The sequence below is a fragment of the Sparus aurata genome, chromosome 8 (assembly GCF_900880675.1).
Source record: "Sparus aurata chromosome 8, fSpaAur1.1, whole genome shotgun sequence".
NCBI lineage: Eukaryota > Metazoa > Chordata > Actinopteri > Spariformes > Sparidae > Sparus > Sparus aurata.
Genome location: NC_044194.1, coordinates 13,970,461 through 13,983,855, shown reverse-complemented (window position 1 = coordinate 13,983,855; position 13,395 = coordinate 13,970,461). Strand labels below are relative to the sequence as shown.

General features: G+C 37.1%; 1 protein-coding gene across 2 annotated transcripts; it reads left to right on the top strand.

Annotated features, from left to right (window-relative positions):
* Positions 1-284: 284 nt before the first annotated feature.
* On the top strand, positions 285-12,362 carry LOC115586445 (mucin-17-like). Of its 2 annotated transcripts, XM_030425511.1 has the most exons (31): positions 285-758; positions 1,806-1,857; positions 1,960-1,977; positions 2,063-2,134; positions 2,773-2,865; positions 3,229-3,348; positions 3,739-3,807; positions 4,562-4,651; positions 4,756-4,824; positions 4,921-5,010; positions 5,082-5,174; positions 5,269-5,346; positions 5,595-5,687; positions 5,801-5,893; positions 6,024-6,113; positions 6,388-6,477; positions 7,039-7,128; positions 7,524-7,613; positions 8,228-8,320; positions 8,408-8,482; positions 9,067-9,144; positions 9,243-9,332; positions 9,423-9,515; positions 9,617-9,694; positions 9,915-10,007; positions 10,229-10,321; positions 10,428-10,508; positions 11,189-11,260; positions 11,375-11,500; positions 11,607-11,757; positions 11,851-12,362. In XM_030425511.1, exons 1-31 carry the CDS (start codon positions 444-446, stop codon positions 12,317-12,319), a joined length of 3,297 nt encoding a protein of 1,098 aa, XP_030281371.1. In that variant the 5' UTR covers positions 285-443; the 3' UTR covers positions 12,320-12,362. The 2 variants fall into 2 exon arrangements, with proteins under 2 accessions (XP_030281371.1, XP_030281372.1); XM_030425512.1 differs by lacking the exon at positions 9,915-10,007.
* The last annotated feature ends 1,033 nt before the right edge of the window (positions 12,363-13,395 follow it).

The window sequence follows — 13,395 nt, the reverse complement described above, 5'->3', positions numbered from 1 at the left end:
TGAAAGTGCTCTGAAAGCTCTTTTGTAGATCCGAAGAATGTTCCCCTTGTTCACAACTTATTTATTCCACTTCCATGTAATTTTGTGTAGGACGGGCTGGTGACAATGTTCAGAGGAAGAGCACCAGAATGATGAGAGGCAATACACTGTCTGCACAATGTGTCATTCTTGAAATATGTCCATTAGCTGCCTCTAAATCAAGTGAAGGCCTATTAGAGTTTAACTGTTTCCCAGCTGCTTGTCGTTGCGCAATGCGTCACGTGGTACTAACAGACAGATTTTGACATGTTTATTCCTCGCCGGCAGCTCACGGCGTAGTTCCCCTCTGACGTCTCATCTGTTGGCAGGTGCTTAGTTATGTGCTGTATGTGCTTGTGAATTTCAGAGTCTGGATCAGTCCTGCTCAGTGGAAGAGGAGGAGGAAGAGGAAACAGGGCACAGACATGAAGGAGAAGAGTGGAGTTTTCCCGGCGTGGAAGGTGCTGCTGGCGGGGATGTGTGTGCTGCTGCTCCTCAGCTCAGCAGGTTTGGTGTTCCTGCTGGTGCGACAGAGGGAGCTGACGGAGGAGTTGCTCAGGTTGGATGCACAGATGCGGGAGATGTCACAGAGATGCAGGCTGCAGGCGGGAATCATGGAGCTTGCAGAAGCTGGAGAGCTGGAGAAGCTCCACCGCAGCAGAAGAAACCAGGAGGAAGATCCATCGCAGAACCAGGAGGAGAAGGATATGATGACGATGATGACATACTCCATGGTTCCTGTGAGATAGTACACATCTTGAATATGGGCTCTTTATAGGAAATTGTTGCTATAAAGCAGACTATTTACTGTGTTCTTCTTGTGTTATTATGAGCGAGAACAGGGGACCAATCAACATCTCTTTGCAGTCATAGAAACATTTCCTCTTTTTTTCCCCTTCTGGGATTAGAAGCATGTCTGTGTAATGCAAAGAATCCAAGAGTCTGCTGCAGACATCAAGAAGAAGTCTGGTTTTCCTCTGAACTGTTGCTACATAAATAGTTTGAGCAGCGTGACTCTTCCCTGCTCGTCCTTCAGCAGTAATCACATCCTCTGGGAACTTTGGAGAGCGCTACTGTGTGTGATGACAGCACATTTTCAGTGATCGACACGTTTTTCACCAAAATGGAGACCAGTTTGATTATTCACATGATAAAATAATAATTCCCAATAATAATTAAGGCTGCAACAGACTGTTATTTTCTGATTGTTTTCTGGATTCAGTCTTCAAGCCATCAAAAAAGTTCCCAGAGTACAAAGTAACATGATTTAAAGGTGCACTATGCAACTTTTTATGGCCTATAAGCAAAGAGACCGAGTTCTTCATACAGGGAATAGCAGTTTTAAGGGGCTATGTTTACAACAACACTTGTGTATTATGAGTTCAAAAATAGCAAATTGTCTGTCTAGAGGTCCGACTGTTCAAAAGGGTAGGTGGAAAAAAAAGTTACACAGTGCCCCTTTAAGAAAATCAATACAGGTGTCTCTGCAAATGGACCCTTCAAGTGAATTTGTGGCTTTAAGAAATGACTAATTATGACTAACTAATTAACCAAAGTTGCCAGTTGAGAGAGTGTCATGGAGCCAATGCGAATAAAGTATCCTCTCTCTAATCCGAGAGTTATATCACAGCTGCATTTCACCAGATGTCTCGCAGGAGAGGGAAAGTGTTTGTATGCAAGTGATTTAAACACTGAACTGTAACTTTAGAAAAGCTTCCAGATGTTCCAGGTGTTGTCACAATCAACTGACCTCACCAACTCTTTCTGTCTGTTTGTCTTTCTGTCAGGTCAAAGCCCTCATGGATCTGTGTAACAGCTCCAGAGGATTTTGTTTAACAGGTGTGCTTCATACATATTCTCTGTTCCAGCATTTTATGGCTCCTGGTGCTTCCTCTGTATTTGATTTGTGTAAAACACTTTTTTTCTTTACTTTTCTCCCAGGTCCAGCTGGACCTCCAGGTAAAAACACTTGCTTAATGATCTGCATCAGTTACTTAGTCTAACCTGAACTTGTTGCTACAGTCACAGTTCATTTGCCTATTAGGATTGCCTGGCAGAGCTGGTTCACCAGGACCGCAGGGTGTGGCCGGGCCCCAGGGGAGACGAGGAAAAAGAGGTGAGTAATCGTTTAGAAATTGGTTGGAAGGCTATAAACTGCTCCCTGAATGAAGCGTGCACCAGATCAACCGGAGAAACAGAAGTCAGTCAGAAGAGTCGGACAGTCTCCTCCTTTGTTCAGCCGCGGTTACATAACATGAGAATCCCACTCACTGTCTACAAGAGACTTTGTTTTGCTGGACTGTTCATACTGAAATCACACTGGTTTGTTGTTGTTTTTGAAGTTGTTGAACCATCGAGAAGCGCTGTGGACAGACGTTCGCTCATCCACAGGGACGTTTCACTTACTCTTGAGGGCATTACAGATCCTCTCAGTTGTATTTAAGACTGATGAATTCTATTTAAACCTGTATTTAAGCCTAAAAAATCAGTGAGCCTTCCTTTAAATTGCAATAATGCCAAGATGCACACAAATATATGGCATTAGAACATTTCAAAAGAGCGAGAATCAGTGAAAATAACTGCAAACTGATTGAAGAGTTTTGAGATCATCGTCTTGAATTGTCCAGAGTCAGTTTTATCTAAGACCATCAGCTTCACAGTCCTACAATCAACACCAAATCATTCTGTTTTTTATTTGGATTTCAACAGTGTTTTAAACTAATAATGAGACCTTTCACCTATGTTAATGACTAGGACCCCCTGGTGAAAAAGGAGATCCAGGACCTAAAGGAGACCCTGGGCCTCTTCGACTGAAAGGAGAAACCTACAATGACATTCTGGTTGAGGGTGAGAGATGATGACATCCTTAAACCTGATATGATGATGTGGTTAACAGAGAGGAAACTGCAGAGTGCGTCCGATATCTACTCATGATTACACCTGAGGAGCTTTGCACAAGATTTGAAAAAATATGTGTTTCTTGAATATTTTCATGACAAACTTGACTTAAACTACAAGTGAGGATCCAAGAATATAAAGATGATGACTAAGATTTGTATAAGTTTAAAGTTTCCCTTAAAAGTTACAGTACAATGTTGGAATGCATTTCTTTTTTAAATGAACATATTATCACACTTTATCAATAGCTTTCATGCTTTTCCTTAAAGGTGGCTGTTGTAGAATGACTTTACTATATGTGTATATCTAAAGGTCCTCCTGGTCCAAGGGGTCCTCCGGGCCCACCTGGTCCACCCTGTCCTGCCTGGTACTGTAATAAAGTGCGAAACAAGACCACCAGAGGGCACATCTGTGAAACCAACAAGTTGATGGGTGAGAATGCCTCCACTGAATCATCATCTAAATATCATCATCTATTTTTACGTGACAAGTGTTTACAACTCTTTTGATCTATTGCCTGTAAATTATATTTCCCAACACGAAAGTCTAAGTACTTTATTATAGACATGCTGTGTTGCTAGGAAGGAAAATCCTCCTAGCAACATGCTAGGAATATTTGGCCTTTGACTTCAGTGACACACACACACACACTTTCATGTTAAAGTTTCAGCTGGTAAAATTTTAATAGCTAATTCATATTTTTAGGCTGCTGGTGCAGTCAGTGTGGACTTTTCACTTTTCATATGCATTTAAAAGTCTTTCATAATGACTAGTAGCTGAAGTTTTAAATCTTAAATCTTTCATTTTTACTGTCGTATTTAGATTCATCTCCTGTTCTGATCAACGAAACCAACACAGAAAACATCAGCAGCTCTGCCATTAACAAAAATGGTAGGAGAATATTCAGAATGTACAACAATTATATGGATGAATGAACAAAACAAAGCATTGTGAAGGTGCCACTTTGGACTCTGACTTTGTCTTCTTGACTTCTTTTTTTTAAACCAAACAATCAATCAATGAATGAAGAAAACAGTCAGAAGATAAATCCACAATGAAAATAATCATTAGTTTCCCTACAGAATAGTTAAAAATCAGCTCCACCTTAAAGCGAAACTCTCGCCAAAAAGCAACCAAGGCTTTATTTGGGTTTTTGAACAAAAAACTTCTTTTTCATAAACTCTGTGTACACAAACAATGTTCTCAATGCTCTTGTTCATGAGTAGAGACCCTGATGATGCTACGAGCAAAGTTTCATGTTGTGTCGAGCCTTCTTAGTGTTCTAAAAATAGCGATTTTGAAGCTAGCATGTCTTGCCCCATGCACTCCCGTTCAAAATTAACGTGCCCAAAACCGAAACTACGGTAAATCTTAAAAGTGCCTCTTTCGTTGTAATTATGCTTTCACACGAAGGTTTGACTCATATTCAATCCCAAATAAAGCCTCGGTTGCTTTTTGGCGAGAGTTTCGCTTTAGCCAACTACAGCAGTAAAATGCTGCTTACACATTAATGCACTAGTAATCAAGTATTGTGGTAATAGTACTTATGCTGAAGCAAATTATCCAAATACTTCATCCATCACTGTAAATAATACACAATGTCCGTATCAACTCTTCTTTTTGAAATGCACCTTTATTTCCACAGAATCACCAACATCACATCCAGCCAATGACAACAGAGATGATCTGAATGTTACTGACTCTAAAAACCTTCGAGATACAAGTGTGAAGTCTGGTAAGCAGCTGTTGTGAGTGAGAGGAAGATGATTGGCTGACCTGATTTTGATCATGTAAAGAAAATATTTAAATGTTAACCTCATACTGTTTCATCTTTTCCAGAGTCACTATCATCTCATCAAGACAAGCACCAGAACAATGTGACTAACAATATGAGATGGGCAAAAACTGGTGAGTCAACATTGTGAATTTAGGCTTCAAATGAGTGCAGAACACCTGGATATGTTATATGAAGTAATGACTTAATTATATGTTTTCTTTCCACAGAATCATCAATCACACACCCAGCTGATGATGGCAGCGAGGTATCGAATGTTACTGACTCTAAACAACTCCTACACACAAGTGTTGAACTTGGTAAGCACCTGTTTTGAGTGATTAAAAGACATCATTGTCAGAACTTATTTACCCCAGTACCTCTTTTCTAGAGTCGGTTTCCAATCATCCAGAGTACAGCCGTGACACCTTCAATGACACCAACACAGAGAACTTTACAGAGGCACCAATTCAATTATTACCAGGTATTAACTGTGTTTTGAATTGTAAGTAAAAGTCTTAAATTTGCTGCCCTATATCGTTTGTAAATCTTACATGATGTCTGCTTTTATTCCTCAGCCCCAAATCTTCCAGACATGATTCAAAACAGCAACACCTTCAGTGACAGGGAAAACTTAACCATCACGATGAAAAACGGCAAGCAACTGTCATATTGTATAAACTGTGTTTGGTGGGTTAGGGTTAGTAGTATTATTGTATTATTGTAGTAGTATTGATCTTTTCGCATGTCTGTTCAGTCAAAGGCATAATTGACTGACCTCTTATCTTATTTTGATTTATTCCACAGGACAATCTTCACGCTAACATTAATGAGACTACATGACCACATACCTGGTTTGATTTAAAATGTTAAGGTTATTCAAATTCTGTTTTATTTTCTTCAGAGTTAGTGTCACCTCGTCCAGATGACTCACTGATTGAAACCAGCAGAGAGAGTGTGACAGAGGCTTCAGCTACTAACCAATTACTAGTTACAGGTAGTAGATCTGATTAATGATGCACCCATGAAAAGTGGTAAATAAAAATGTAATATTGTATAGACTGTATTTCATATTAAGCATTCACCAATTCACCAATTTTTATTTTCTAGAGTCAGTGTCATCTCATCAAGACGACAGCCACGACACCTTGAACAATATCAAACAAGAGAACGCTACAGAGGCACCAATTACATTTTTACCAGGTAGTTTATCGTATGTAAAACTAACAAAGACCGAAAAACATTCCTGGCACACATTTCTGAAACATTCACACGGATTTTATCCCAGTTTTTTCAGTCTCATCTCTTATTAAATCTCACCTTCTTTCCACAGTGTCTCCAACAACACATCCAGCTGATGACGCCAGAGAGGTTTTTATTGTCAGTGACTCCGAGAAACATCAAAACACAGACGAGGAATCTGGTAAGCAACTGTTTCATTAGCCTTACACAAAAAGTACAGTTGCCTCTCTAATATTTGAAAGGAATGTTAAAAAATTACCATTTTAACTCACAGGTCAGTATTAACTCCTGAAGTGAGATAATACACTAAAAACATTGTTCACCAAGGACAAGATTATTTAAGAGAAACTTTTAATTTGAAAAGTAACCAGTAACTATAGCTCTTAAATAAGTATAGTGAAGTAAAACATGCATTATGTATATTTTAAATCTACATCTCCTCTTTCTTTCCAAAGAGTTACCAACAACACGTACAGCTCATGAAGCCAGAGATGTTTTAACTGTCAGTGACTCTGAGAAACCTCAAGACAGAGAGGATGTATCTGGTAAGCAACTGTTTGAGTGAATGAAAGACTTTACTGACAGACTTTCACTGATTTTATTGTTCTTTTTTGCTTTTTGTCGCTCATAAAATGAATTAAGTTATTAACAGGTAGGTGGTAACACATAAAGTAAGTAAATATCTTTAAAAAACTTGGGTTATGATCTCAATTTTTTATTTTTTATTTATTAATTGTGTTTTTGAATAGTAAAATTTTCGTTATTTTTTCAAATTAAGATTTCTTCATACAGTCTCACCTTAAGTTTGCACCGAAGAGTTTTATGTGAAAACTCTGAAGCATCAATTTTGTTTTGTAGTTTAAGTATTCAAATCCTTTACTTAAGTAATCATACCGATATAACCAAGTGGAAAAAACTCCAATCCAAGTAAAAGTCTTGCATTCACAATCAAAATTAAACAATGTGTGAAGTCTAGAGGGGGTATACATGTGTTATGTTTTTATATAAACTTTTAATTTGAAAAGTGGCTTAGCTGTCACTACATTTAGTGGAGTAAAACATAAAATATGTCTCTTCTAAATTAATCTCCCCTTTCCTCTCCACAGTGTCACCAACAACACATCCTGCTGAGGAAGCCAGAGAGGTTTTTATTGTGAGTGGTTCTAAGAAACCTCAAGACAGAGAAGAAGTATCTGGTAAGCAACAATTTGAGTTACCGAAAGACTTTTATTGTTCTTTTTTTACTCATTCGATTTTTAGAAAGGAATGTAAACATATGAACAGTTGTAGTTCATAAAATTACTGAAGTTTTAAAAGACACATTAGTTGGTGACACAAAGTGAGTAAATATCCTGAAAAAAAGGGTTGTGACCTGAAATTCTGGAATTGTGTTTTCAAATGGTACAATATTTTGATTTTCATCATCTTTATATGAAATCTCTGAAGCATCAGTTTTGAAGAAATATTCAGATCCTTTACTTAGTAGGATATTAGTAATTGTACCAAAACAACCAAGTAGAAAAAAGTAGTGAAGTAGTAAAAAGTCAAATATGTCTCTTTTAAATGTAAATCTCCTCCTTCGCCTCTGCAGTGTTACCAACAACACACACAGCTCATGAAGCCAGAGAAGTGTTAAATGTAACTGACTCTGGGAAACTTCCAGACACAGATGTACAATCTGGTAAGCAAATATTTCTGTACTCTTTTTAATCCCATAGCCTCTTAATATCAGAAATAAATGTTGAAATTTTACCATTTCAATGGTAAGATATTCAAAAGCATATCAAAAGTAAAAATACTGGCTGTGCAGTAAAATGTAGTATTGTAGTATTATTAGTGATAACTTATGGTTGCATCACTGTGTATGCAGCAGCATTTTACTGTTGTATATGCTCAAAGTAGTGCTAGTTTAAACTACTTTATATACTCTTTGATAGCTTGGTATTTTAGTCAGATGGTTCCCAACATATGGGTCTGACCCCTCCAAGAAGTCACAAGATAAATCTGAGGACTCTGATGATTCATCAGAGAATGAAGGAGAAAAAACAGTTCTGACAATTGTGTTTTCACTTCTGTGAAACTGTTCTCTAACCTTTTTTTGTGAAAAGTTTGAATAAGTTATTGTAATGAAGTCTCTATTATCTTTATTTGCAGGTCACAACAACATAATCACCTCCTCTGGTTGAAATTTAGTCACATAAACTACTGTATTGTTTTGATGCAGGATACGTAGAAATAAAAATATGTGTTGCCAACATGAAAGAACTGTTAAACTCAGTAACTTGTATTTTCTAGAGTCGGCATCGTTTCATGAAGACTTCAGCCACAACACCCTGAATGACTACAGCACAGAGAATGTTACAGACCGAACAAACAAATCATTAACAGGTATGAAATACTGTGTTTTAAACTATGAATAAAGCGAGTTACCACAGCTTTAAAGCGCTGTATGTAATGTTTTATTTCATTCTACAGCCCCAATCTCTGTAGGACAAAATAATGATGCCTCTGATAACACTGGAACCATCTTTGATTCACACATCGCAAGTGGTAGGAAACCCTGTTTCACTATTAGTTTTTTTGTTGCAGTCGTTTTTCTTCTGCATCAAAATCCAGTCATCACCCTCAATATGGTTATTTGAATATTGAATTAGTTCCAAGGCTACGACAGAATAAAATCCAACAACAGTCATGCACTGAGTACTGTGAATTCAAAGGTCTTGAAAGTTTTGAAAACGTTTATTGTGAACCATTATGGTTTTCAAGTAAGAAATCTGATTATATATGATGATAAAGGCTTTGAGTGTCTGGCAAAGTTTTGGTTTAGGTGTCTTAAAAGTGCTTGAATATTACTCTTAAAAGTTGTATAAACGCTGCAAACATATGAGACTACAATTATAGTACAAGTGAGTGTACACTGTTTTATAGTTGTGGGCTACTTATGATATATGTATTCAAAATGTTACTATTTATTATATATTATATTTTTAGACTCTTCATATTCACACCAGGACTACAACAAGCTAAATGTGACTAGTAACGCGAGATGGAAGGAAAATGATTGTCAGACCTATGATGATCATTTTGACGTGATGATCATTTTCTTTATCCTGTTCCTTTCTTTTCTTTTCCAGAGTCAATATCATCTCATCAAGTTGACAGCCAGGACAATGTGACAAACAGCGTGAGATGGACAGAAACTGCAGAAACTGGTGTGTAAAACTTTGTGAATTTAAGCTTCAAATGAGAGCAAAACACACTAATATATTACACTGATTAATTATTTTACTGATATGCTTACTGTCTGCAGAATCACCAACATCACATCCAGCTGATGACTACAAAGGTGTATTGAATTTGACTGACTCTGAGAAACTTCGAGACACAAGTGTGGAATCTGGTAAGCAACTTGTTTTGGTTGGTAGGAAGACCCAATAATAATCATGCAAATAACACGTTCGGCCTGGTACCTTTTTCTTTTCTTTTCTAGAATCAGTATCAGTTCATCCAGAGTACAGCCACAACACCTTAAATGACACCAACACAGAGAACTTTACAGATGCACCAATTAGATTATTACCAGGTATTAAGTGTGTTTTGAATTATAAGTAAAAGTTCAAAATTAAACCCGCTGCCCTACAGCACCACTGTTATTTATGAATCTTACATAATGTCTTGTTGCAGCCCTCCTTTCTCCAGACCTGAGTCAAAGCAGCGACAACTTCACTGACAGGGATAACTTTACTTTTATTTTAAAAAATGGTAAGGAACTGTCACATTGTATAAACTGTGTTTGTTGTCAGTACTGACCAATTCACATGTATGTTTAGTAAAATCTAGTTAACAGCCATTTTGAGTGGTCGGACCTCTTTACTGATGTGTCAGGACAGTTATATACTATGTTAATATTAATGAGACTGCTTGACGACATACCAGGTTTAGTTTAAATTTTATGGTTATGGTTCTGTTTTATTTTCTACAGAGTTAGTATCACCTCGTCCAGACAACAGACATGACACACAGATTGAAACCAGCAGGGAAAGCGTTACAACAGCACCAATTAACTTGTTTTCAGGTAGTAGATCCTAACAATGATTAACCAATGAAAAGTGGTTTAATAACTGTCATATAAACTGTATTTTGTTGAAGTATTTATCAATTCATATGTATGTTTATTTAAGGGGCAAAAAAACTAAACATTTTGAGCATCAGGGAGACTGTGAAAATAATCCTAGTTTATATTAAAAAGAAAATAGAAAGAAAACGTGTTAATCCCAATACTTTTTGATTATCTAGAATCAGTATCACTTCATCAAGACGACAGCCACGACACCTTGAACAAAACCAAAAGAGAAAATGCTACAGAAGCACTGATTAAATTATTAACAGGTAGGACAAACTCTGTTTTGAATTGGATGTAAAACTAACATTGACCTAAAAACATTCACTTCACTTTTGTCTATGTTAATCTAGATACATTTTCTTTATTTTACAGCCTCACTTTCTGTAGATAACGCTCAAAAGAAGGACACCTTCAATAACAGTGACAACATTATGGATAAACCAATGAAAAGTGGTAAGAAGCTATCATGTGTACCGTATGTGGAACAGGTTTTAGTAAATAATTCAAGTTTATTAGACATGATATTTTCTTTTTTAATGCACCTTTGTGCACATGCAAGCAAGACACATTTCTGCATTGTGCATGTATTAGATAGATAATTAAATATTAGATTAAAAAAAAACCATGTGTTTTCCATTCTATTCTATTAGTATTTAGTATTATTTTTTATTAAGATTGGTCTTTTCTCTCAGAGCCCATCTATCATTTTTGTAACTGTTTATTTATTTATTCATTCATTCATTCATTTGATAGAGACAAAGCCTGTTGATGAACATCAGTACAAAATTACAAGATGAATGCATGCTGAATATTAGCATGAATGCTAATCAACATTTGTTGTCCCATAAGCAGGTTACAAAAACTGTTACATTACAGTCAAAAGTATCTATAGCAAATGTACAATATACAAGAAAATGAGACTGAATACATTTTTCAACATGTCCAGTGATCACAGTTCTGTCGTGAAGGCCATTCCATTACTGACTTACAACATGTGGCGCCTCACAGCCCCCTCTAGTGGTGGCACCTGTGCTAACTCCACTGTCAGCCTGCAATTTAATTTTCTTTTTATCTTTATTATTTATTAATTACAAATATTATTATTGTTTCTTTATTATTTCTTCTTTTTTGAGACTCTTCATATCTGCTCGAGACCGACAACAAGATCAATGTGACAACAGCCACTGAGAGATCGACAAGAACTGGTTTGAACATTCTGTTAAATCTATCTATCTATCTATCTATCTATCTATCTATCTATCTATCTATCTATCTATCTATCTATCTGAATACTAAACTGCCTGCCTTCATTCATTTAGAGTGCACTATGAAAACTATTAAATGTTCAGAAAGAGCCATCAAAATGTCGAGCACTTTTGGAGCCTGGATGTCTGACGCATCCCAGCTGGATGACGGTCGATACTGGGTGGCCGAACATTTTTCAGGTGATTTTAACAACTAGAAGTCTACCAGTTTGACTGACTGATGCCATAAATCACAGAAGTTTGTAAGTTAGGTAGATTTAACACAGACATTCTTTTTTTTTCACAGGTCGAGTTCTAGCAGAGCACAGGAACATTTCGACATTTCAGAATAAAAGCAGCAAAGACATAGACATGAGGAGGTACTACCAGGGCTGTGGACATGTCATTTACAAGAAGTCGTTGTTCTTTCAAAGTGCAGGAACAAACTTACTTGTGAAGTAAGTGTTTGACATACTTACATTTGTTTATGTCTGTGTCGTGTAACAAGTGAATTTTGTACTCTTCACTTACCTATGATCAATATTTTACAGATATAACCTGAACACCAGAAGTACAAACACTCTGGTCATGGCAAACAGCAGGTACAACAACCTGGCTTATCTCTTCCGTAACTCCAAGACTTACTTCAAGTTTGCTGTGGATGAAAATGGACTGTGGGTCATTTTTGCTGCAGCTAAAGAAGATAACACAATGGTTGCAAAGCTTAACCCAGACACATTCTCTGTGGAGTCAGTCATTAACACTCACTACCCTACAACTAAAGCGGGAAATGCTTTCATCGTATGCGGGATGTTGTATTTTACAGACGACAAAGACAGAGGAGTTACATATGCCTTTGACTTAAAGGATGAGAGTCCTCAGGATGCAAGTTTTGATTTAAGGCCAGCTGATGGGATCTTGGCTATGGTATCTTATTATCCTAACAAAAAGCTTTTGTATATGTGGAACAACAGCAGTGTGAAAACATGCAGGGTTAAAGTCAAACCGACCCCAAAATAATCACCAATCTTGTAAAATGAACAATAAAATGTTTAATTTTTTTAAATCTCAGCTGGTTTATGTGAATTTCTTACCTCACTCTGACACAAGAGGACGGTGCTGGTAGAGGTTCAATAGGTCACACTGGATATTGTTTGCAATAAAACATTTGACTAACAATTTTAGACTTACACAGCATGGTATGATGAATGGTAATAGGAAATAAAGACATTGTATCACATGGGGAGATAGTTTTGTTATTCACAGAGCCGCAACAGTGTTTTAGGTTTTGCCAAAATATAAATAAGAGACTATTATTTTAGACTTATGTGACAAAAAGTTTCACCCAAAATCGACCGGCTTTTCCATGTTCATGGTCAAACAAATACATACACAGATAATTTTTGTCCTGGGTGTATTGTGTGATAATAGAGATACACTGTGGGTACATGTTATCAGGAAACACATAGAAGGGGGAGGAAGAGCTTCAGCTGAAGGCAACACGTCATCATGTATGAATTTGTGCTGCCCTACATTTCGGGCACAGAGCAAAGAGACAACATGCACTGGAAAAGCAGCAGACTTTCTTATCAGAGAGCCACTGAATGTGAAAAAGTCAAGGCTGGATTACCAGGTGGAAAAGCAGACAACTTTGTTAAGACCCCAGACTCCCAGTGGGCGTAAAAGCCCCATTTTTAGCTCATTTGTTTGATAATTTGAATAACAATTTATGAACTCCAGAAGGTCCAACATTGTTAGCGCATTTTGCCAGCCTGTCTTCATGGAGACTTGAGGTGCACAATATATAATTGCACCTGCAGGTGGTGGTGGTCAGTAGGAACTCAACAAACATGTACACAAGTGTGTGAGCTGTCTTCTGAAGTTAGAGACCACGCAGCAGAACTGAGACTTAAATTTTGGGGACAGAAAATGGCTAGAATTACTTTGAGAGCAAACTTTAAATGGACAACTGAATGGGTTAATTTGTGGATTTGACTTGTTATAGTGCATTTATAGTATTTTGTATTAATTGGTAGTGAAATCTGATCAAAGGTTTAGGATGCTTGTGGTTTGAAGAGAAAACCAACTGGGCTCAG